At 51.7% G+C, this 24308-nt stretch overlaps 1 protein-coding gene across 2 annotated transcripts; it reads right to left on the bottom strand.

Annotated features, from left to right (window-relative positions):
• Window positions 1–190: 190 nt before the first annotated feature.
• On the bottom strand, window positions 191–18247 carry TBC1D22B (TBC1 domain family member 22B). Of its 2 annotated transcripts, XM_014262589.2 has the most exons (14): window positions 18119–18247; window positions 14243–14299; window positions 12988–13304; window positions 11990–12169; window positions 11430–11500; window positions 10943–11071; window positions 10462–10527; window positions 9483–9597; window positions 2829–2935; window positions 2424–2499; window positions 2034–2161; window positions 1706–1801; window positions 1140–1228; window positions 191–1018 (listed from the first exon to the last, which is right to left on the bottom strand). In XM_014262589.2, the coding sequence occupies exons 1-14, from the start codon at window positions 18172–18174 to the stop codon at window positions 901–903; spliced, it is 1605 nt and encodes a 534-aa protein (XP_014118064.1). In that variant the 5' UTR covers window positions 18175–18247; the 3' UTR covers window positions 191–900. The 2 variants fall into 2 exon arrangements, with proteins under 2 accessions (XP_014118064.1, XP_005534165.1); XM_005534108.3 differs by having other exon boundaries at window positions 191–1228.
• Between the last annotated feature and the right edge of the window lie 6061 nt (window positions 18248–24308).

Genomic DNA, 24308 nt, shown 5'->3' with positions numbered 1-24308 from the left:
AGATGGGTTTCTGTCACACCTCGGGCAGAGCTAGCACTGCAAGAACATGTCGGGGTAGAAACCTGCAGCTCTGGAACACCCCCCTCCTCCAGAAGGGTTCAAAACCCTACAACACCATAGCCAGGCATGCCTCTCAGGCATGGAGAGGATGGGGAGAACAAGGGGTGCATGTTATAAATATAAAATCTGCTACAAAGAGAAGACATATATTGTACATCTTTGACCCATATACACAAGAACACAATATACACAGAATGCCTCAGAGGAGTAGGGATGTTGTCAGGAGATTTTTGAGAGATGTTGCTCCCCTACCAGCACCCCCTCCGTGCCTTCCCCACATGCTGGATGGGGCTGTACTCAACATCAGTCACCAAAAGTTCCACCAAGCTGGCACACATCATTCCAGGTGTGTGTGGATGGAGTGGTCGTGGCCCCTGTTGTGCCTGCCCTGCTGCCCTGGGGGAGAGGTAGGCGAAGAGGATGGAGAGAAGGAGGGAGGGCAGACACGAGGGACTCTCTTGTGAACCCACAAAGTGCTTGGGGGGTCTCTGGACCCTTGGAGCAAAGGCAGGCCCTGAGAGAAACTTCTTGCCCTGCCACCCTCGTGGGGAAGGATTCTGTGGCCAGGCAGGTCTCTGATAAGGCATTTTCATCTGGGAGTTGGAGCAGTGTCAGAAGAGAGGAGGGAGCAGATGGGGCAGCGCATGTGGTGTAGGGCAACGGGAGGCAGCAAAGCCAAAGTGGTCCCAGCCAGACAAGCGCAGGACAGGGAGTGGAGAGGACAGGAGGGCTTTGTCTCCGGCTCAGTTTATCTGTAAACCTTCCCCCACGTTCTCCCTCAGCCCCTTGAAGCCTCCCTTCCTCACATGAGCCACCAGCATGGAATGAAATACTGAGTTGTCAAAATGGCACATCCAGGCGCATGGAGTGGCAGACAGGCACACGTTCAGAGTTAAGACAAGAGTTCAGGTGAGCTTTGTACAGCAAGGAGCAGCTCCTGGCTGGGATGTCCGTGGACCTGGGATGACAAAAATGCCACAGTGATCAGATCAGGCCAGGACGAGGGGCGGGCATGGGAGAGAGGAGCCAGTCTGGGCACCTATCGGCGGTAATGGTTTGGGGCATCTGCAAACATGTACTTGAGTCTGTAAGCTTCAGCCAGCAGCAGCCCAATCTCTTCATTACCCCAGTGTATCGTGGGCAGGTTTTGTAGCAACATCAAAAGGCCCTGGAAGAGGGGAAGGTGTTTAGTTTGGAGAGGCTGAAGGCAGAGCACAGATCCAGTGCAGGCTGGGGGCTGGCCTGAGCAATGGCAGCAGTGCTCAGTAACTTTTACCCACCACACTTGCAGTCTGAAAGGCTCAGGGACAACATCAAGATATGCTTGGGTCTAGATCTGAACCAGTGAAGCACCCCAAGCCCCTTGGAATAAAGGGTGCTGTTAAAGGGTTACAGCTGGACACAAGAGGGCAAACACTGATCAGAGCTGAGATCCTGATCAGGAATGGGATGTTTGAACCCTCCAACACCTCAGTTCTCTGTCCTTATCACCAAGGCTCAAGTTACTTCTAGGCAAAGCTCCTGAGACCTGGTCTTGGAGCCAGATCTGACAGCTGTCTATGTCCACACTACGCTCCCAACCAGAGCAACTCCCTCCCCTCTACTTCTCTTCCCCAGGAAATCATCCCCAACCCCAGGGTCGTACTTGGAAATCTTCCTCATCCAGGATCTCCTTCCGCCACTTGATCAAGAAGGCAGCGCAGACGTACAGGTGGAAATGGGAGAATCCTTCTGGCTCTGACTGTGGACAGCAAAACTCTGGGTGAATTCCTTCAGCTCAACTGGAGAATGACCCCCAGACACAGATGTCCTACTGGGCTACCCATCACCCAGCTGGCTGTAAACATCCTGGGGCCACACTGCTTCATCTCCCTCAGCACCCCAGCTGGTGCCATGAGACCTCTGTCCTCATGGGGACAGGGACCCAGGTGACAGTGACAAGCCAGGCAGGGAGGGCAGTGGAGCCTGCATACCTGGTAGGTGTCCCAGAGGCGGATGGTGCAGCGAAGGGGCAGCTCCCTCATGAGCAGGTTGTTCATCCAGCGAAAGGCAAACTGCAGGTACTCGACCTCGTACTTCCTAAAGTGATTATGTACCTGCTCTGAAACAGCACATTTCACTTACACACCTGAGGCTCACAGTGCCCCAGCTCCTGCACGCTGCTCACAGCTGAGACCTTTTTCTCCTAAATTCCTCCTCTCCTCACCCTGTGCTGTCACCAGGTTTCTGGCTGACCCTGCCCTGCTCTGGTTCTGTGGGTGTTGTAAGAGATCTCTAACCCTGCCCTGAGAGTTGTCCCAAAGGAGGCCTCCCTCCCTCTGCTGACAAACCTGAGCAGACCTGAGCAGGTAGGTGTCACCTACCATCGATGCGGCTGACCAGCTCCTCCAGGGCTTTCACTTTCTTCTGGATCCCTGGCTGTGCAAAGGTGTAATTGTCCTGTGGGGAGAGGCCCTGAGTCAGAAGCAGCAGCTTTAATAGCAGCTAGAAATTATCAAACCCAGATCAGCAATTGGGATGAGCCAAGGAGACAGGGCTCTTGAGCACCAGGATTGTCTGCCTGCTGTGAGTTCCCTGGTCAGGACAGGGCCATCTGGGCAGCCACAGCACCCACCTCCCCAGGATTTCACCAACAGATTTAGCTCAGTGAAGTAGCAAAACCTCCCTAATGCTGGAGCATGCAGAATACTGCCTCAGTCAGGGAGTGGAGACAAGCACACTTCCACCCCAGCAAGAGCAAAGGAATTCCCATGGCCCCAGGGGCTCACCTGTATCCCATCCAGCAGCTTGCTCATGCACCAAAAGCTGTCGGCTTCGATGCTCCGTAAAACATCCTGGGACAGGTTTGTCACGTCAAAGTTTTCCACATCCTCCTCTGCAAAACAGAGAGGGAAGAGCATCAAGGAGATGGGGAACACCAAGAACATGGGACAATCCCAGGGACTTTATCAGGCTAAAGCTTTGCAGGAGGCACTGTAACAGTCCCTGTGTGTTAGGGATGTGCCTGGCACAGTCACAGCACCCATGCACTCAGCTATTTCTCCAGCTGAGCTGAAGAACCCCAAAAGACTTGTTGATCATGCCCTGAACCCAGTCCAGCTCCCCAGGGAAGCACGGGAGGGATCCCCACAGCGCTTCTGTCATCCTTCTGGGACAAGGGCTGTGCAGGGACAAAGATCCAGCACTTTGGAACCCCTTTACACAGAGCACACCTGCTGTGGGGGACAGCAGGTCTCTGCCAGCTGGGAGCACCACAGGGAGAACTGGGAGAGGAGAAACCTTCACTACAGCCAGAAACCAGGGAAGGAAACACTGCTCGTGGCTTGGGGCAGCACAAGGGAGCTGCCAGTTTCTGCTCCCAGCTGGATTCATCAGCATCACCCCAGGACCAAAGCACAACAAAGGCACCCAGCCCAGAGGCTGCCAGCTTTGAGGACTCATGAGAAAGAACTGCCAAAGCTTCAGGAACCTCTCTAGGAGAGCAGGACCCTCAGGCATAGCTGTGAGGACCCAAAAGCATGCAAAGATCTTCCTGGGCATCAAAAAAGACACTGAGTTAAATCCAGCACAGGGACAGCTGGGCAATGTGGCAGACAGGGCTCAGCTTCATGGGGTTTCTGCCTCTCCTGGAGCCCAGCTGGCAGGAGGGCTCCAGCAAACAGAAGCTGCCCCAAGCACAGAAGAGGCTCAGTGTGGGGAAGCAGAGATTTGTGCAAGTTTATTTTTCAGACCCAGTGGGAGTCTGACAACACAAGCATCAGTGGCAGCTCTGTCCCCAAACGGTTCTCACAGAGTAAAAAAGGCTCCTTGCTTTTAGATGGGCTTGTGAACCCCCCAGAGCAGGTAAGAGGATAGAATGACAGTGGTGCTGCCTGAGCTTGGAGCAGAATCATCTGCTCCAAGCCAGGCTCACCTTAACTGGTGGCTGGAGGGGGAAACAGCCATAGGAAGGCAGTGGGACTGGGGTGGGGAGACAGTCAGGAGACACAGGTCTAGCTCTCCTGGATTAACTGACCCAGCAGTTCCCTCCCTTTTCTCCTTGGGAAGAGAGCACCCACCACACTGCTGTCATGCCACTAAATCAGATCAAATAACAGAGCTAAGCTGGCCCATTTCCCATTTCAGAGGCTCAGATATCCTGGCAAGCGTCTTTGATATTCCTCGGAAAAAAGCAAGAGAAGGAGAAGATGGGGCTTGGGGCTGGAGCCAGGCCACCCTCTTGGCTCAGATACACTGCAGGCACTGCCACAGGCTGGGGAAAACCAATACCAACAGATCCTGCCTGAAGGAGGAAAGGCAGGACAGAGCCAGTGACTCCAACACTGCTCCCACCTCTGCTTCTCCTCTGGGGCAGAGCTCAGCTCCAGAGCAAACTGCCAACAGGAGCTTTAGGGACAAACAAGAGCTTAACCCACTCATCTCACAATCTTGTAGTGCAGAAAGAATAGCAAAGCTGTTTTCTAGCTGCACTTCATCATCACTGTGCAAAACTGTCACTCCTCTGCTGGCTTCTCTACAGCCACTCTCACATGGTCCAGGTAGGGACAAAGACAGGCAAAATCTGTTTAGTGTGCACTCCTTCCCGATGTCTCGCAGAGAGGAAGGTGGATGGGCAGGAAGGACCAGGACAGGACATGTGGACACCCAGGACTGGTGGCAAAGGCCAGCTCAGCCCTGAGGGAATGAGCCCTGTGCAAAAATCTGCCTGTGGATGGAGGATCATGATGGAGCAGGGACTGTGGTTACCTGGCAGGGAACAGCCTGCTGCTTGCACCACCACGGGGACAAGAGAAGCAGCTCTGCCAGCACCCCCATGTCACAGCAAAACAGTGGCAGGAGATTCCCAGCAGGAGCCAACACACATTGCAAGAGGCTTCGAACAAAACCCCAGGTGCCTGGGATGTGGCTCAGCACAAACATCTGCTTAGCAGCAGCACGGAAGAGGCCTCATGAAAAGGAGATGCCCAACATATGGCTTTGAGAGGGACTGAAAGGAAACCACTGGCTTGGTGATGGCCACACCGAGCCCAGGGGCAACAAGGGCTCAACAAAAGCAAAGTTCCTGTGAGTGACATTCAAAAGAGCTCAAGAAGGGCACAGGAGAAGGGAAAGACTAGAGAGGCCAGGGCTCCATGCACCCCCATCTCTGCTTTCCATAGGGAGGCTTTAATGACTCTCCATATTCTGGCAGTGGGGGTTCAGGGCAAGACTGGACAGCTGAAGGAGAGTTAAGCCCAGTCTCAGCTCACAAATTCCCACAGCTCTGGGCAAGTCTGCAGTGCCTGCAGTGAGCCCCAGGCCCACGGAGGTCAGGATGAGTGGTGACACAAGTGTCCCCATTCCCTTCACCCAAGTTTCTGCTCCTGCTTGCAGGGAAACCGTGTCTTCATTGCACAGTGATTAGGATTTAGCGACAAAGCCAGCTAGAAGCAAACAAGCTCAATACTTCCCATGGCATTGCTCCTCTCAACAGCCCTGCTGTGGCACCAAACAGGTCCCAAAGCCAGGACAACCTCTTAGGCAAGGCCTGGAATCAGGGATGGAAGTGGTGTCACACAGGCAGAGAGTACTGGGAGAGACAGCAGGGCACTCCTGGGGATGCTGAACTCACCTCAGCTCTGTCACTGCCATCCTAAATGCAAAGACAAGCCCTGAGAGCTGGGAGTGACTCAGCAGAGGGGCTTGCAGGACCTGAGCTGGGAGGGACTGAAAGCTCAGTATCCCTGTGCTTGTTATGCCCTCTCTGATGACCTGGAAAAACAGGGATATGGTTTCTCCAGGAGGTGCTGAGCTGTCATTCCTGCCCCAATTCCTCAGCTGCCAGACCATCTCCCTTCATCCCCATACTCTCCAGAGGTGCTGGGAGCCTGTGCCCATCCAGAGGGCACCAATAACAAGCTCAGCTGCTCCTGCAGCCTCAACACCTCCCTCAAGCTCTTCCTCAGTAGCACCTGCAGCAGAAGCCATCAGTCAGGAGGAAGAATTACTCCAGCTGTGGATCTGTCAGTAGCAGGAGCCCAAAGCTTCCATGCTTGTTGCCAAGTAGCTGAGGCAGTAGTGTCCATGCAGGAGGCAGGGAGAGCATCACAGGAGATGAGCCAGCTTGCCATGTTAGGGCAAAGGAGAAAACACCACAGCTAAACCTATCCCACCTGCCATGGATGCAGTATGCAGTCTGCCCAGCACTGGGAAGAAGCAGCAGGTCTGGGATCCAGACTGGATGGGAAAAGCAACTGGTCCCAACTGGCAGAAGGCGTCTGGGGAGTTCAGACAAGGACCGGAAAACTCTGGGGATAAGCTTCTTCCTGCCTCAGCCTAGCTGGTGTTTTCTGAAGCTGGTCAAAGGGGCACACACACACTGGATTCAAGGTATTGCTCAGAAAGAAGAGACAAACAGTGTCAGTGGGATGCCTTCAGGAGGGATGTCAGTGGGATGCATCAGGAGATGCAAGTTAATAATGGGCTCATCCAGTCCCCAAAGCACCCAGGGCAGCTGAGAGAAACAGCTTCCTGTGAATTATTTCCCTTCAGTTCCCCCCTCCTTCAGGACCTGGAGAGGACCATATTCTTCCTGCACCTTCCATGGTGGTAATGGAAAGAAATCAAGTCAGAGGCACTGCAGTGTGGGTGCTCTCACCCTGCCCCGAGGCAGCTGTGTTTAATGCCACTGCACACAAGGGCCTGGAGTTTGTTGGGTAACTGCTGACTGTTTCATTGTTTGTGTCAGCTTCAAACAAAGGAAGCTGCCAAACTGTTCCATGGAAGTGACTGCTAAGCTACAAACTGTTCCCTGCCCAAAGCACCCTCCTTTTCCCTGTTCCCATCTTCCCCTTTTCCAGTCCTTGCAGGGGATGCCAGACAAGCCCACTGAAGGATGTTTCAGGCCTTGGGCTGGTAACAAAAATAGTGAAGATATTAACAACCAGACACATCAATCAGCTGGTGAGCTCCAAAGAGAGATTTTAACTCATCTGTAGAAAAGATGGTTTGTTGTCTGCAAATGCAATACCTGCCCAAAGCACGGATGATGGATCAGAAGTCTACAATGGACTTGGCAGTTGGGATCAGCCTGTGAGGCTGCTCCATGAGAAGTCCCTGGACTGAGCAGCAGAAGACCAGGGTGCCATCCCACCCTTGTGCTTCACAGCTAAGCAACATCACCAGCTCTGATGCAAACATCCCAGGGGACAATGGTGGGCAACCAAGCACAGGAGCCACCTGGCAGCACACTGGACTCCTTCAGGAATCTTGTGGTCAGCAGAACACGTGCTCTGAAAGGAGAGAAGGGGCAGCAAAACTGAGATTTGAGGATGGAGCCAGTGCTGGTGCCAACTTCCCAGAGGAAGCTTTCCAGAAAATGTAAGGGAAAATTTTCCAGGCCAGTTATACACTCCCCTGTGAGCATGGGAATACCCACAGGTGACACACAGGTGTGTGAGCCCTCAGTGGCTCCATGGGCAGGGACTCGCTGAGCCATACAGGCTGTTCCCCTTCCCAAGGAAGATACAGCTTGAAAAATACAGGGAGAATTTCCTTTGAAGAGACTTCCCACAGAAAGGTGAGCTGTCCCTGGGGGTGTGCTGCACAAGGATTACCAACCTGTGCAAGGCCTCCCCTGCTGCAAGGACTTGGGTGCGGCACAGACGGAGCTGATACAGGCTCCAGGGATCCTGAGAATCAGTGATCCAGCATGGAGAGCCCTCAGCCCTGCCTGCCCAGCTTCTCAGGGGCCTGTCTGCAAAGGCAGCTGTAGAGAGGAGGCTCCAAACCAATGACTTAAATCCTGTTACAGAGGGGTTATAAGGGTCTGACCACTGCCAGCTCTTCCCCGTGGAAATTAGAGGCAATTTTTGATTTGTCTTTCAACTCTGCTACACAGACCAGGGAGCAGGTAGCCACCACGACAGCTCATGACCCAATGGCTGGCTTTGAATCCCAGGCTCTGGAGACAGAAGGGTTGTTGTTGCTTGGCCAAATTCAGCACAGCTGCTCTCCTGAAGAGGAATTTTTCCCTGCAACCCAAGTTTCAGAGAGAGTTGGAAACAGGAAGGCCACATCCAGAGAGGAAGCTTCAGTAGGGGTGAAAACAACCCTGTAAAGATGGGGAGAAGCTTCAGATGGGGATGAAAACAGCCCTGGTAGATGGTGAGAAGCACGAACCCAGCACAGAGCCTAACAGGGCCAACATCAGCTGCCACATGCAGGGAGAGCTAATCCCTGACACCCAACAGGGTACAGGACTGCAGGAAGTCACACCAGGTAATACATGCAGCTCTGATGATTCACACCAGCTCCCTTCTTGCCTAGGTCACTCACTGTGCACAGCTCTGCTCCTAATGCAATAAATCAATTCTGAGCAAGTGGCCTCTGCCAGCACTGAATGCCATGGATGCTGCTCAGGCCATAGGAGAAGCCCCTCAAAGGGAACCTGCTCAGATCTGATCTGCTCAGAAGGTTCCCCACAGAAGGGAATTCACGCCAGCTGCCATCAGAGACACACTTGGTGCCTTCTCCTTCAGGCTGTGAAGAGCAACAGCACTTCCCAGGGATCAACCCTGACCACACTGGCTCTCTCAGTGGCAAGCAAGGTGGCTCAGCCCTTCACAAGGCCCTCAGCAGAGGCAGATTATTACCACTTTACAAAGCCTTAGCTTGATAGCACAAGGCTTTCACTCACTTCAACTTTTGGATCAGATCTTAAAGATATTTATTCAACAGGATTTCTGACATTAATACAGCCTTACGAATTCCTTTTCCCTTCTATTTACAGTGGATGCTAAGAGCCTTTAAACATAGAGATTATGACATCCCAGCATGTCAACTCCAAAACACAGCTAGAGCCAGAGAAGGAATAAAAATACCATGGGTGGAAAGGACTTGATCTCCAGCTAAAAGCCAGTGGCTGACAAGAAATCCAGAAGCAGCAGGGAGAAATCAGTTTGCTTTCTGAAACTATCAGTTTGAGGCACACACCTGTTACTAGCAGCAAAGGAGGGAATCTGTATTTAAAGTTTCTTTTACATTCTCAGCAGGGTCTCTAAACTTCACACATTCCTTCTAGAGCAGGCACTGTCTGCCAAGTCCCAGCTTTGAGAGCAAGACTCTCCTCCAATTCTATAGATCATGGCTCCCTCAGTGACTAGAAGATCCCATTCCCCTCCAAGCTGTGAGGTTGTTAAGTGCATTGAAATGCAAACCCACCCTTAGTATTTCACCTTCTGTGGGGCTCAGCAAGATTATGAAACTGAAGTCAATTCAACCAGAGAGCAGAGATACAGAGGTACAACTCCAGCCTGGCCCAGGCACTCTGAAGGAAAAGAACATCATCCCTTCTCCAGCAGAGAAAGTTTTCCTCATGTCAGCATTTCACACCACTTCAAACCCCACGGTCAGGAGTGCTTACAGCAGCAAGTGTCACTTACCAACATGCTCAGAGAGGAATACAACAAAGAACGGAGTGACCAGGTCATTGATGCCCTGCACATAGCCGCTGGCTGGGTGGCGAATGGCCCAGATAAACAGGATTCTCTCAAAAATCTAGGGAAGAACCAGGGAAAGCAGGTACCTGCATTAGCCATGCACAAAGGGAAGGCAGAAAAGTGTAACTGCTAAGCTCAGGGAATGCAGATCATGCACTGACAGGCTTTTCTGTAGTAGTAACGTAATGTTAGAAGCATAAAAGTCCTAGGAGAGACTCCTGTGTCATCCACAAATCCCACACACAGGCCAGCTCACTCTTCAGAAAAGATAGTCCAAGATCTTCATCAAAACCTCTGCCTGAAGAAATGCAGACCCAACTTTTCAAATCCCAGACAGTTTAATATCCACAGGAGAGGGCTGCCTCTTGGCAGAGCAGCCTCCTTGGCAGAACATCAGTTGGGAAGATGAGGTATCAGCACAGCACTTCCAGAAAAACACCACAGATCAGGACACTTCCCAACAGGGCAGCCTCCCTCACAACAACCAACATTCCCAGACTGCCCCAAGCCCCTGGACACCATGCTCTGACACACACTGAGCTTGTCTCCAGAGAAGACAGGTGCCCACACCTCCTGACTACCTATCAAACCCATCCCTGCCCAGGTTGCTCCCATAAAAGAGGTTTTGAAGCAAAACAGAACCTGTGTTCTGGTTCAAACGCCTTCAATTTGTCTCGAAACAAAAGCTTCAAGTTTTTCACCAGCTCTTGGCTACATCTTGCCAAAGAAGAGATCATCTCATAACACCAAAGCTCCAAGTTTGATGTCTTTCAGAAACATGGGACAAGACCAGTTCCAGGAGGTATTTGCATCAGGAGCTGTCAGGCAGGGAAGTTTCCCAACAAAGTTAATTTCCTAGGAGCAGTCACTCCACACACACATCCCATGGCAAATGCAGGGCAGGAGCCTCACCCCCCCTTACCTCCTGAACAAGAGGCTGCTGGAAGAGGGGAATGAGTGGGTTGGTCCTTGGAATGTCAATGTGGATCTGGAAAAGAAGGTGAGTTACACACACCAGCTGTGCTTTCCAGGGGCACAATAACTTGTCACAGGCTAACAGAGGGGAATCTACCATCAGTGTTCCCCCAGGCAAGAGCTGACAAGCACAGTGAGCTGCACAGTGGGCTACAGATGACAGCTGTACTGAGAAAATCATCTACAGTTATCTGCAGTCTGCTCTGCTCATGTGCAGGCAGGTAGTTCAGAACTGAAATTTACTATTAGATCAATTTAGGAAAAGCTTTAACAAGGACAGAACCATGGTGCCTTTTCCCCAAAGAGAAGACGACTCCTAGCTACAGCTAGAGCAAGTTCTGGCATGACCACACCCATGGGAACAAGCAGCAGCAAGAGAAGAGGAGAGGGCTATACCCAAAGCAGAAAGGCAAGAGGAGGGTTCCTACTTGTCTGTAGGTGTCCTGGTGGTGCTCCTCATTCCGGGAGTCGTAGTACTGCTGGATGAAGCCAAAGTACTCCTCCCTTTTCCGCTGCAGGGTCAGCTTCCGGCGCTCCGAGTTGGCAGGGAGATAGCCCTGTGTTGGGAAAACTCAGCTCAGGGGAGACCCTCTTTCCTCACCAGCCCTTGTAATCCTGTCAGCTGTGCACCCACAGACATCAGGCACACAACTCTGGAGCTCAGGAAATAGCTTTCATGGAATTTGGCCTTCCCAGCCCCCAAAAGAGAGTGAACCACCCAGTCCCCACACCAATCTGGGCTTTGAGCTCAGAGAGGATGCAGCAATGGCATCCGCTGATCAAAAAACCCTACAGCTCACCTGGAAGCTGGGCACTAGGAACACACAAGCTATGGGACACAGGGAGGTGTAGAGCATGTGTCCCTGAGGTGGCCCAGTCCTCCCAGACTCCAGAGTCACAGCTCCCAGTACTTACTGACAGCAGTCTCCAAGTCACAGGCCGGACCTCTCTGGGCACACCAGGCCAGCTGCATTTTCTCAGCTCATCTGCAAACGGACAGTGGTGGCAATGGATTAGATCCTAGGCACGTCCAGGCACCACTACACCTAGAAGGAGAGGAAAGCCCAGTCTGCTCCTGCAGGCTCTGGAGACAATGAGCCTCCAGGAAGGCTCCCACACTAGCAATGACTGGGGATGTGGGTCTGCTGCAAGGAGAGCAGAGATGATTTCAGCCCAGCTCAGGCACAGAACTGGGAGCTGCACAGTCACCAGTGTGCCAGGACCTCAGTTCTCATGCAGAGCCCAACAGCCCCCAGTGATGCCAACCATCATGTGCAAGATGGAGAATCATTAGGGACAGACAGGAAGGGGTTGGAGGACATCACCATCTGCCAACAGAGCAATTCCTGCAAACACCCATCTGGTACAATTGCAGGCAGTGATTTTTTCCACCCCAAAGCAGACCTGATGCAGGCAGCAGGCCCCCTGTGCCCTCCCCTGCTCACCCAGAGGCACCCTCATTCTGCCCCACTCACCCAGGTCGGTGTTGTGGCTGGAAAGGAGCTGCCGGAACTTCTCCAGACGCGTTTTCTCCCTCACGGTCATGGGGGGAGCCCCGGAGGCATTTTGGTCAGAGATTCGGGCCACAAGGGGAATGACAGGTCGGAGGGGGAGGGACTGCTGCTTCTGCAGGGGGCTCCGCACACAGGCCTCCTCTAGCAAGAACCAGATGCTACACTGAGCTGGGGAAGGAGGTTCCACCTCTCCAACCCCACCTCACTCCCCTAGCCACTGTCAGACAATGCAGATTTCACCCTTCTGTTCCTCAGCACCACAGAACAACATCGCTGGCCCACTCCAAGGGATCCATTCACAGGCATCTGTTGTGGCTCTTCCACAACTTTCCCCCATTTCTCCCTCCTTCTCTTCCTCCTGCATCCAGACGCCTGGCTCCAAGTGGATCAGACTTCCCTCCACATGTGAGTAGGACACAGGAGACACAGCAGAACTGATGTCCAGATCTGCTCTGCTCTCCAGATCCAAACACCCATCAAGCTAATTGCTAGTGCAGAGAGAGGAGCTGACAGGCTGTGAGTGCCATCTCCTGAGGTAATCTCACTGCACAGGCAGATGAGGCAGAGTGAGCAGAGGCTGCTGCTGCCCAATTCCCTGCCCAAGCTATGTCAACACAACCTCAGCCAGACCTGTGCTAAGAGCAGCACACCAAACCACCGTGGAAGCAGACAGTGAGCAAGTCCCAGCAAGAACTTAACAGACCTCAAAACTGACTTAGCACCCAGAATATGGAATACTCTGGGACAGACAGGTATGTAGGATATTGAGCAGCTGAGGACACAAGCCTTAAAGCCATGCCTCTGAAAATGGCTCCTTGGAGTACAGGATACTAAAAGGAAGAAAAAGCCTCTGTTGTGCTCATTGCCTCTTGCCCATACTGCGAGCAACAAGCAGCTGAGTTCAGTGGCCAAGTAAGAGAGCACTGGAGCACGAGGCTGCTCCTGAGGATGGCTCTTACCAGAGGTCCTGGAGAGCTGGGCCTCACTGCTGGACTTTATGACCTTGCAGCTGGTGGGCAGGTCACTGAGGGCAGGCTGGCACCGCTCGGGCTTCACCCGCAGCTTGCTGTGGTTCTCCAGAACCTGTGCTGCCGTGGCCTTGGCCACTTTAGAGTTCAGAGTTTGCAAAGAGGACAAGGAGGAGGAGGAGAAGTCCTCATCTTCATCATCCCCAATGTCCCAGGCATCGCTGGTACTGCGGGCAAACTCGTGGAAGCTGGAGGCTTTCTTGCTTTTCATGGGCAGCCCACTGGCCTTGGAGCGGTCCCTGATGAAGCTGTGAGCCACAGGAACAGGATCAGAGCCATGGATGAGTTCATTTTCTTTCCCCATGCCCTCACTCCAATCAGCCAACCCCTTTTTCCAGCTTCCCTGTTCCTTCTCTCAGACCTAAGGAATACATTAAGTCTCTCTGCGCTGCCCACCGCCAGGAGTGGCTGTGACAGGCTGCTGTGACAGCAGTCTCAGAGGCCACAGTGGCAGCACACAGCTGGAGAAGTGCCAGCCTTCCTGGCTAGGAAGGGCAAAAGGTAGACAGGTACAATTCCTCCAGCTCTGCCTTCCCCAACCCTACACAAAACAAGTAGATTAACACCCAAAAAAAAGGTCTTGCAACCTGGAGAGAGGCATGTCAGAGGGCAGATAGAGCAGGTCTCCTTCCATGGACACTCCCAAAACAGCTGCAGTTGTTCTCAGCAGCCAGACCAGCCTGGGTCTTTCCTCAGGCAAAGAAGGAATTTACCCTTAAGCTACAGAAGCTTACAAAGTCCACCACCTGAAGCAGGGAACTTTTGCCACTACACAGCACAGGATGGGGTCAAGGAGGCAACTCAAACCAAGAATTTTGCCTTTTCCTGCTGGAAAGGCTGCTGCAGTTCTCCAGCTTTGTAGCTGCTGGACAGCTTTACCTCACTTTCCCTTAATTCCTCCAGCTCCAAAGAGGAGCAGAAGGACCAGACACTGTTTTAAAAAAAATAAAAAAAAGGTCTGTTTCCTTTGATGTTACTGTATGGATTTCCTGGCCATAAAGGGCACCAGCAGATAAGCTTTCCCTGCAAGCTTTCATAGAGCTCAAGGCAGCACCACACCCCACTGCTGTCCTTCTCTGCTGCAGTATCATAGTGCCAGGGATGCTGGAGACCTCCACCTACTGCAGAACTGAGCCCCAAACCTGCCAGGCCTTGTGGCCTGCATCTCCAGGAGACAAACACTTACTTTTTGGTGAGCTGGGAATCCAGTGGAGGATGCTGTGCTCCATAGACAGGCTGAATGCTGCAGGAAGGGGAAAAGAAAAAAACCCAAGATGCTGTAAAAAGAGGTCCTACAAATAATCTCAGCCTAAACTGGGGTCACGCTTCTTGCCTGCTTTTGGGAGCAGAGAACAAAAGCAGCTGCAAAAACCTTCTAATTTACAAGCCTGAAATCCAAAATGCTACATGCAGATGAAGATTTGTTCTTTGCAGCAGCAAAGAGAAGCCTTGTTTAACTTCTTAGGCCTTGTCCAGCCTGAGCTGGGATTTGAGATCTGCTCTTTCCTGCACCACCAGCTCACTCCATTTAACCACGTGTCTCAGTCTACCTGCTGCATACACTGAGGTTCGTTCTCTTTTCCAACAAGTTCCCCAGTTTGGGGAAGTCACCCTCCCAGGCCCTGTGGGACAGAGAAGGACTTCATGCACTGACACTGGGCTCCTCCATAAATGTAGTTCAGGGTTTGAAGCCCATGCTGTTTCTCAGGATCACAGCCAATGCCACAGAAAAGGAATGCCTGGTACAGTACGTGGTTTGACCGGGTCCAAATCCCAGTTTAATCAACTACTTCCTATGTGGCCTGAAGTGAGTCTCCACCTCTCAGTCGCTGGTTCCTTGGGAATCGTGGGACAAGGAGCTTGAGGGCTCCAGGCCCTACATGGGGAGCATCACCTCAGAGAGCAACTACTGAAAACATGCTCATCGCTGTTTTTACAGGCTCTGGAGGTGAGACGGGGATCCTGAGTTATCACCTGCATTGGACAAACTATTCACAGTCACCCCACTCTGGAAAACAACCTCTGGAAAACAAGTCCTGCAATGCCATGGCAGAGACAAAGGCCCTTTCAGAGCTGGCATACAAGGAACAAGCTTCTCTTGGGTCAATAGAGCTGGCCTGGTTTCTAGGAGCTGCAGATGGTGCCCAGCAATAAAACCAGCAGAGCCCAGCCATGGAGGAGAGGGATGGCAGCCTGGTGCAGCTGGGAACAAGCTGAGGATGCAGAAGCAACAGGTCCAGCTGGCAGGGAAGAGATGCAGAGAGCCAGGGCAGAGGCTGGAAACAACCACAGCACAGAGAGATCCTGGTGGAGCAGCCGAGCTAGGGGGTGGGATCACCCCTGCAGTGGCTGTCCCTCATGGCTGGAAGTCCCCATTGGCTTTATCATCAAGGATTAAGCCTAGGACAGAGTGTGATGACTAATGAGCATCTGGAAGTCAGAACAGCAATTAAGCAGAGGTACTTCCATGAGTGGACATAGCGAAGTGATGATGAGGAGGAAGAAGAACAAGCCTTCCGGATCAGCATTGCTTCCCAGTGACTTGTGGCAGCTCCCTGCAGGAGCCAGCAGAGCCTCTCCCATGCCCAGTACCAAAGTCCCAGGATATCCAGCACAAGGTTCCTGCTCCCTGTCAGGGACCCACAGGCTGCCAGGGGGGAACTGCTTCGATTCACCTGTGAAGGCCTGGACTTCACAAGACCAAGGAAGGATGTGTGTTAGAGAGAGGAGAGGATGTGGCAGCCAGTGCTGGGGGAGGAAACCCTTTCCTGGGGTTCTGAATCAATGTTTGATATGATGGCAGAGGGTCCCACCTGCACACAGCTCTTTTTTAAACTCTTACAACCCAGACACTCCCAAAGAATCTCAAGCTGATCTAAGCTGTGCTCCCAGCCTGACTGGAGGAGTCCCCTGCTCTGTCCCAGTTTAAACTCCTTGGGGCAGGCATTTCCTGCTGCCTGGATGTTCACTGCAGGGTACAAGGGGTGACCAATCGTGTGAGTAACAATGGCTGTGCTCCCTGTGTGACACATCACAGGATCATCCCAGGGTGTGGGTTATTGACACTGCAGCAGAGCACAGCCATGAAATGCCACTGCCCCTCTGGACACACAACACATTTACTTCCAGCAGGCCGCTTCTCCCCTTTTAAAACAGCATTTAAATAACCCCAGCAGACTCTGGCTGTCTAAAGAGCAGGGAATAAACAACCCATCACAGAGGACAACACACCACAGCACTCAGCCAACACATCCCTAGAAAATTACCAGGCAGAGAATAGCCAGTGAAAAAACCACAAGATAGCACTGGAAAAACAAAACAGCATTTACCAATTCTAAAGCTACATCTAAAATCCACCCTAAATCTACAGGGGCCAAAAGCTAATAAACTTTATTGGCAAATAAAAGCTAATACAACTAAGTGACCAAACACACAAAGTGTCATGGAAAAGGAAGGTAACACAGTATCCAAGTTCCTACAAAGCCTCCCTCTGCCAGATTGTCAGGGGAAAGAAAGGAGACAGCCAAGAATCTGTACAGGAGGGTCTCCCAAAGCTTGGACAAAAAAGAAGAAAGGGTGGTTCATGTCTAGTGACCATGGATGCAGCACATCCCACCTCCATGCTCCGAGTCAGGCTGCTGAAGACCTGTTGGTGGCTCTCCCTGGAAACAACCAGCACACAAGAGGTAACAAGGCTCGGGCTCCAGGATATCTGCCAAGCAGGCAGTTAGGAGAAGGAGAGAACACTGCCAAAAACTTCCCGATGCAGTGTCACAGGCAGGACCAGCTGCCTGCCAGACCGGTTCACCTGGTTTGAGCTTTCCAAGGCAAAGCTCAGAAGTCCATGCAGAAGAGAGATGGTGTCCAAGACTACCAGCTGAGAGTATGGCTGAGACCTTCAGGTAAGAGACAGGAGCAGTTAGGAAATAACCCAGGGAAAGCACAGGATTTTCCTCCCACAGGAGCAGCAGAGGAGGAACAGAGAGGTCCTTGCTCTCCCTTTGCTCACCACAGACATGGATTGTCCAGCCAACTGAGGGAGTTGCACAGTGACAAGCAGATGAGTGAAAGCACATTAGAAAGAGATATTTAACTGGCCCAGCAAGATTTAAAGCCAACTAAGCATTTCAGACTGCACCCATACCCCAGAAGGCGAAGGGCACGGTTCAGATAAGGCAAATGAGAGCAAAAGTAAGGAGCACCAGGAAGGAAAAGCACTTGAGAGAGCCTCCACAGAGAGGCTGATGCCCTCTTTCCACATCAGCTTGCTCTCAAGGCGTTGTAGGGAGCCTCTCCTTCATCAACACCAGCCTCTTCTTCCTAAATACCATGTCACACATTTCACTTGTTTCTCCCATCCCTGAGTGAGTAAAGATGCCCTGAGAGGAACCAGGACATCACAGCCAGAGGAACTGAAGCAGGAGAGGTACAAACAGAGCCCTTACAGTCCTTCCTCTGGAGCAGAGGGGGACCAGGAGTGACATCCCACACAGCTGAGGGTAATGGGGGGTTCCGTGCGTTATCAGGGTCACCCCTTGGGGACAGAGCTACTGCCACCCAAGGTGACACCTCTAAGGACTTTGGCAAAGATGAGTTTTCTTCAGTATCTGTGGAAAGGAAGATGGCACACTGGGTACCTGGCTCTGGGACTACCCCAAAGAGGCCTTCAAGGCCCCCTGATCCCTCCACCCTGCTTCCCATGGGGGGCGCACAGGGGCCCCACGCAGCCCCCACAAGCCTGCCTTCTCCTACAGATGAGGGAGCAGCTCTGACCTACCCTTGTCCCCTATACATTAAGCCTTCCACCAGCAAAATTCCTGTCCCATAGCCTGCGGTGGCCCTGGCATCCCCCCCTACTTCAGTGAGGAACGCCGGGGCCCCCAACCAGCTCCTCAGCCCCGCAGCCGAGACAAACTCTCCTGATATCCCCCGAGCCTTACATGGGTGCCCTCAGCCCCAGAACCAGCCTGGGTGACAGCCCCCTCCCCAGGCTGAGCGCCGGCTCCAGCCTCCAGCCGGAGCGCGGGAGGCGCGGCCCTCGCACCCCTTCCCCGGGGCTCACCTGCCCGGCAGCTTGGCGCTCCGCTTCCAGAACTGCCTGCCGCTCTCGGCCGCCATGGCAGAGGGCGGGGCGGGCCCGGCGGGCCGGCCAGCCCCCGAGCGGGGAGCGGGAACCCCCGGCCGGCCGGCCCCCGGCGCGGCGCGGGGCGCGGAGCAAGGCGCGGCCCCCGCAGCCGCCTCAGGGCCGCCCGCCCGCAGTCCGCGGCGCCGCCATCTTGGCTCGGGGGGGGGCACAGCACCGCCATTGGCCGCTGCACGCCAGGCGTCGCGGGTCCACCAATCGCGGGCGGGCACGGCCGTGACGCGCGGGGGGCGGGGCCCGCTGGGCCGGAGGGGCGGGAGAGACCACGGGATGGGCGCGGGGGGGGGCGCGGGCGGCACCACCCGGCTCCTGCCGGGGCGGCGCGGTGACATTCCCTGGGGTTTTGGGATTTCTGCTTTTCCAGGGAATTCGCGGCGCGGTTTCATTCCCCGCCCTGGATCCCTCTCGCCTGTCTTGTGGCGTTTTAGGTCCGGTGAAGTGCCTGCTTCGGTCTGACACAGGAGCTGTTTCTGTTCAGACTTTTAGAATTAAAAATATTAAATAAATTAAAAATTGCCTCCAGGCAGCGTCGCATTTTCTGCACCAGACGGTATTATTTGTCTTTTTTTTATTTATAGTGCATAAAGCCCATAAATAGTGCTCCAGATTGGAGTAACACCTCTCATAGCATTACTATTATTCTCCACCCCACTTACTCCCATATGGAGCACTGAAGAATAATTATACTAATGACAAATTATGCAAATATACTATTGTATATGCAAATTAGGGGACAAAATTTTTTTCCCACTGCCACCCCCATAACCAATACCAAACACCTGCAGCACAAAGAACTGCAAAAAAAGCAAAAATAAATGAAAAAAAAAACCACACACATGTACAAAATAGAACAGCATAAAAAGAAAAAAACCCAAACCACATTAAAAAAAATTAAAAAGCTGGCAACTGCTCCAGGACCATCAGAAACAAAGAATCCCAGCCTGGAACTGGCTCTTTCCACATTTTAAGTACCTATGGTCTGGGTATCCATGGTCTATCAATCTTGCTAATACCTACTTTCTATTCCTCTATTTACAGTTTTCATATCTGGTTTGTTTTTTTTTTTTGTCTACTTTCTATTCAGTTTGCTGTTGATGTTTCTGGTACCCACTTCCTGTCCTTCCTTTTATTCGTGTTTCTGGTACGTACATTTTATGATACTTTTTAGTATCTTTCAATTCACCTTGCTATTGATCTTTCAAGTATCTACTTTCTACTCACCTTGATATTTATCTTTCTAACCTAACTTGTTAGGGTTAGCCTTAGAGTTAGGATTGGTATTAGGGTTAAGGTTAGGGTTGGCTTTAATGGTTAGGGGTTAGGATTTAGGGTTTAGGCTTAGTTTTATGGTTTGGTTTAGATTTTAGTGTTAGGGGTAGGTTTATGGTTAATGGTGAGGGTTAGGATGTGTGGTTAAGCTTAGGGTAAGGGGATTAAAGTTAGGTTAGGTATATGTTGGAGTTTATGGTTGGGATCAGGGGAAAGAGTGTTTGATTTAGCTTTAGGTTTAGTCATTAGTGTTAGGTTTAGATTTGGGTTTACAGACAGTTGTTTTCCATGGGAAGAAAAGAGCTGTCCCTGGTGTCTCGGGAGCAGCTGTGGGATGACCCCTGCAAGACCAAATCCAAACAGAGCCGTCATTCCCAGCAGCTTTTTTCTGGGACCAATCCTTAGCCTTTGGCAATTTTAGGAGTGGAAAACCAACATTCATTCTAAAATTTTCAGTGTTGGAAACCAACATTTGTTCTAAAGCTGCTCCCAGCCAGAAGCTGCTGGCACTGCTGGGTGTGGCCAGCCCTGGCCTTTCCATGGTGGCCCCTCTGCTGCTCCCCAAACTCTGAGGTGCTGGGTTTTCCTTCCTGAGGAGAGGAACCACTCTTCACAGGTGCCTTTGGCCGACAGTGAGATTCCACCTCCTAAACCTTCAAACATCCGAGGATTTCTCCCAAACTGAGGCCATTGGGACTGTCAGCTCTGGCTGGCCCTGGCCTCCCCTGGGCTGCCGCTTGTCTGCGCCCGAAATGCTGGGGCTGCACTCTTCCCTTCCCGTGGAAAAGAGCTGCCATCTCCTCAAGATACTGGAATCCTGATGCCCCCTTAGCACCCAGAGCATGGAATACTCTGGGACAGACATTCAGTGCCAATTTCTCTGAAATTCAATGCAGCCAAGGATGGCTCCCAGACAAAAGCTGTCACGACAAATAGGCCTGGCCTTGGCCTCCCCTGGGCCGCCTCTCATCTTCTCCTCAAACACTGGCAACGCGTGTTCCTTCCCAGCTAAGTGCAAATTTGGGGTTATCTTCTTCCTCGATTGGGGCCATAGAGTCCAAAGCTAGGATTTACACGTGGTATAGCTCCAAGACCCCAGATAAACCAGAGCCATGGATTACAAACACAAAACTAACAGCTGATCAATCCATGATCAGAAAGGCTAAACCAGAGTCTCCAAACCTACAGCAGGGGCTGATTCCTCCAGCCCCACTGAGAGTAACACGTAACCATTGAGTGTTTACATGGGCCTAACCCCTGTAGCTCAGCTCCTGAGGCAACCCCTGGGCTGGGGCTCAACACCACAAACAGGAGCTGAAAGACTGCCAGGGATTTTTCCCCAGGGAGGACAGCAGCCATCCCCTGTCACAGGCTGCCCACAGGAGCTAGAGGTCAGCCAGACCTTTCTGTACTGACCCTTTCCATGCCTGAAATGGAAAACTGCATTGTTTGTGGCAAAAGTTGTGCTCCAGAGCACTCTGGGCCTTCATGGGCTCACTCATCCCTTTGCAGGTGTGACCCATTTCCTTCCCTTCAGGCAGGACACCCTGCAGGTGACAAGGCCGTGCTCAGGTTGGTGTCTCCGCTCACCTCCAGTGAAACATCCCTTGTTATTTGCAGGTTTTTCCTGTACCAGCAGTGACACCCTTTAGAGCAGGACAGGAGGGGCAGCTCTGATCCCTGGGACAGGGACAGGACCCAGGAAAGTGCTGGAGCTGGGTCAGGGGAGTTTAGGTTGGATCTCAGGGAAGTTTCTTCCCCCAGAGGGTGATGGCACTGCTCAGGCTCCCCAGGGAATGAGCACAGCCCTGCCAGAGCTCCAGGAATGTTTGGGCACTGTTCCAGGGGTGCCCAGGGTGGGATTTGGGATGTCTGTGCAGGGCCAGGACTGGATGATCCTTGTAGGTCCCTTCCAGCTCAGGATATTCCATGGTTCTCTGACTGAGGCAATTCTGGGTCTGTTTGATGCTTCTCTGACGCGCACAGGGTGGGATCCTTAAGGCTGCCCTGTGAAGAGCCAAGAGCAGGACTCTGATCCCTGTGGATCTCTTCCCACTCAGGATACTCCATGATTCCACGAGTCCTGATAGTGTTGCTATGCTGTTGCTGACTCCTGGTGGTTCCTCACAGGGCTGGGAGGGTTATCAAGGCTGGCCAGAGTGGGAAGCTGAAGGTGAGGGACTGGATCTTGGCCAGTGCATGCTGGAGCTCTCCCATGACAGTTTCCTGCAGCTCATCAGGGACCTGGGCACCATGCTGACCTTCACAGGGGTGGCTGAGGAAGGCAAGGAAGGTGCCAACACACTGCCAGAGTCTTATGTTTGTCACTGCTGATGTTTGTTTGCTTCAATTAAGTGTTTGAAGATATTCAAAATTAAAGAGAGTGAGTCCCAGAATAACCTGAGCTGGGTGGGACCCACAGGGATCATCAGCTCCTGGAAGGTGAGTGAGTTGGGATCTCATTGCTCTGGAAGAGCTGAAGGCAGGTGGGGCAGAGAGAGGCACCTGCCAGGGTGGTTGTGCCAAAAAGATACAAGAATTAACAACACGGTGTGAAATGAAAGAAGTTCCCATGTGTGAGAGAGGGAAATTGCTGCTGACATGGAAACAGGTCCTGTCCAGACCTTGTGTCCTCCAGCCGAGGGGAAATGACCCCTCCTGAGGGGGGTGCAGCACTGTGGGATGATGCTCAGTGAGAAAAATCTCCCCCTGCTCAGGGCTCTGGTGATGCAGGAGTTGCCAGGGCTTTGCTCCCAGTGGGGTTGGTGCCCCCAGAGTGCTCCTGCTCTCCAAACCTCTCAATTTAAACCCTGACTTTGCCCTTTCTTCCCTGTTAAAACACACAAATTCCCCCAAGCTACATCTCTGGGACATGACAGAAACATCTCGTGGTTCTCTGTGCCAAAACTTCCCCTTGAAAAAGAGTCACAATTCTTTTTTTAAGTGTGGGAAAAACCCTTGACAGTGTTTTTCTGCTAATCCTTCACCTGCAGAACCCTACTGTGTCACCTGAGCAGCAGAGTCCTGGGGACTGCACAGTCCCATCTCCAGCCTGGGGTTTAATGACAGCTCCCACACAACACTGTGCTATTATTTCTAAACAAAAATGTAAGTATATAAAATCCAGTAATTTGGAGAGAAAAGCTGTTTTCCAACCCTGCATTTTTCTGGATTGATGCTTATGGGTTTAATTAATCTCCTGGTCATTATTTTGTCAGAAATTTGGCTTTTTTCACCTTTTTAATAATAAATACCTAAAGCCAGACTGTGACTAAAGCCAGCAGATGATTCTCTAATTTCACATTCATTTCAAATATTTAACGTGCCATCTCAGCCTGCTACACAGTATTTCAAAGACTTAACATTCCTTTTTGTTAATGCTTGAAGCAAAGAAAACTCTATAAATTGTTATTTTTCTATTAAGATTTTTATTTTTATCAAGTCTGATTCATTCCAGTTTGAAGGGACACACTTCAAAGCAGTTGCCCAGGGTGATTATAAAGCTGCTGAAGTTTGGGTTGGTTAAATTAGACCTGCTTCTCTGCAGCTTTTAATCTTTGAATCCCAGACTGGTTTGGGTTGGAAGGACCTTAAAGCTCATTTCATTCCACCCCTGCCATGGGCAGGACCCCTTCCACTTGTTTCCAAAATAAGTTTTCTGAGTATCATGTTTCTAGTCATTATTTATGCACAGCCTTACCTGGATTCTGTGTAAAAACCTTTCCCACTATCTCAGTTACAGATCTGGAGCTGAAATGGAGAGATAAAACCTGGAGCTGAGGACACTCAACAAAGAGAGGGAATAAAAACCCCTCAATAGCAGGTGGTGAAACCAGAGTGAAGATCAGTCAGAAAAAAATCTGTGGCTCAGGGGAGCTGGAGTTTAGTGTTTCAGATGTAAAGAATTTTGTGACAGTGAAGGAGAAAAGAGCAGAAGCTGTTCCACTGGAGTGGGAATAAATCTGTTTAAAATTCCCCTGGATGCAGCTGCAGGAGCCGAGTTTGGCTGTCAGCAGAGCCCTGTGTGCAGAGGGGAAATCCAGAGTGATGGGGGTGAGTCAGTGAGGGCTCCCAGGGCTGCTGCACAGCCAGCAGAGCCCAGGGTGCAGCTTCAGAGAATCCAAAATGTCCTTTCTGTTGTGGCTGTGGTGCCTCACCGGGCACCACCCCTGGCAGAGTTTGTGCTCTGCCCTCTGAGCCTGGGCACAAATCCTGTTCTGAGTCCCCTCCCTCCCTGCCAGCCCTGGCATTTATTTCCTGGGAATAAATGAATCCCTTCCTGCGCCAGAAGAGACTTTTTAATATTTTCACCAAAGCAGGAGCCTGTCGTCTCTTGCCCTGTGTCAGCTGGGAGCAGGGCTAGAGGATTCCTACCAGCAGATGGCATTTTCCTTGCCTGTGCTTCTGAATTAAAAATCTGAGTGTGAACCAGGAGGAAAAGTTGATATTTTTAACTCCAGAGGAAAACCTCTTTAAGGATGTCACAGGAAGGGCTCTGAGCAGTGCTGTGGAGGGTTTGGGAGGCCTGACATACCTGAGAAATTCAGTTTAATAGGCTTTAAATTTCCCTTCCCTTAAGATGCTTGAGCACTTTTTTATGTTTTAATATAATTTGTTTGTTCTTAAGAAATGCAGCAATGCACCCAATGAGGCTGGAACATGTCTAGTTTTGGTGCTTGGGATGATTTTTTTTAACCTTTTCAGAAAAAAAGAGTTTATCAGTTTATAATTGAGCACAGAAGTCCATCTTAGGCCACTTCTTGCCATTCAGGTTCTACCTAAGAGTCAGCTTTTTGCATAGGCTGTGGCTCCTTATTCTTATCCTTCTGCCAGTGTAATT

The sequence above is a fragment of the Pseudopodoces humilis genome, chromosome 26 (assembly GCF_049639895.1).
Source record: "Pseudopodoces humilis isolate 2021_Gansu_Grassland_sample_001 chromosome 26, ASM4963989v1, whole genome shotgun sequence".
Taxonomy (NCBI): domain Eukaryota; kingdom Metazoa; phylum Chordata; class Aves; order Passeriformes; family Paridae; genus Pseudopodoces; species Pseudopodoces humilis.
This window is presented reverse-complemented; position numbering and strand designations above follow the sequence as displayed.

Excerpts from the sequence above, each read along its gene's own strand:
- TBC1D22B (XM_014262589.2), bottom strand. The coding sequence starts at position 18,174 with ATGGCGGCCGAGAGCGGCAGGCAGTTCTGGAAGCGGAGCGCCAAGCTG. Across the intron at positions 14,300-18,118 it reads AGCGCCAAGCTGCCGGGCAG|CATTCAGCCTGTCTATGGAG; the intron begins GTGAGCCCCGGG and ends CCCTTCCTGCAG. Across the intron at positions 2,162-2,423 it reads GCTGGTCAGCCGCATCGATG|AGCAGGTACATAATCACTTT; the intron begins GTAGGTGACACC and ends GTGCTGTTTCAG.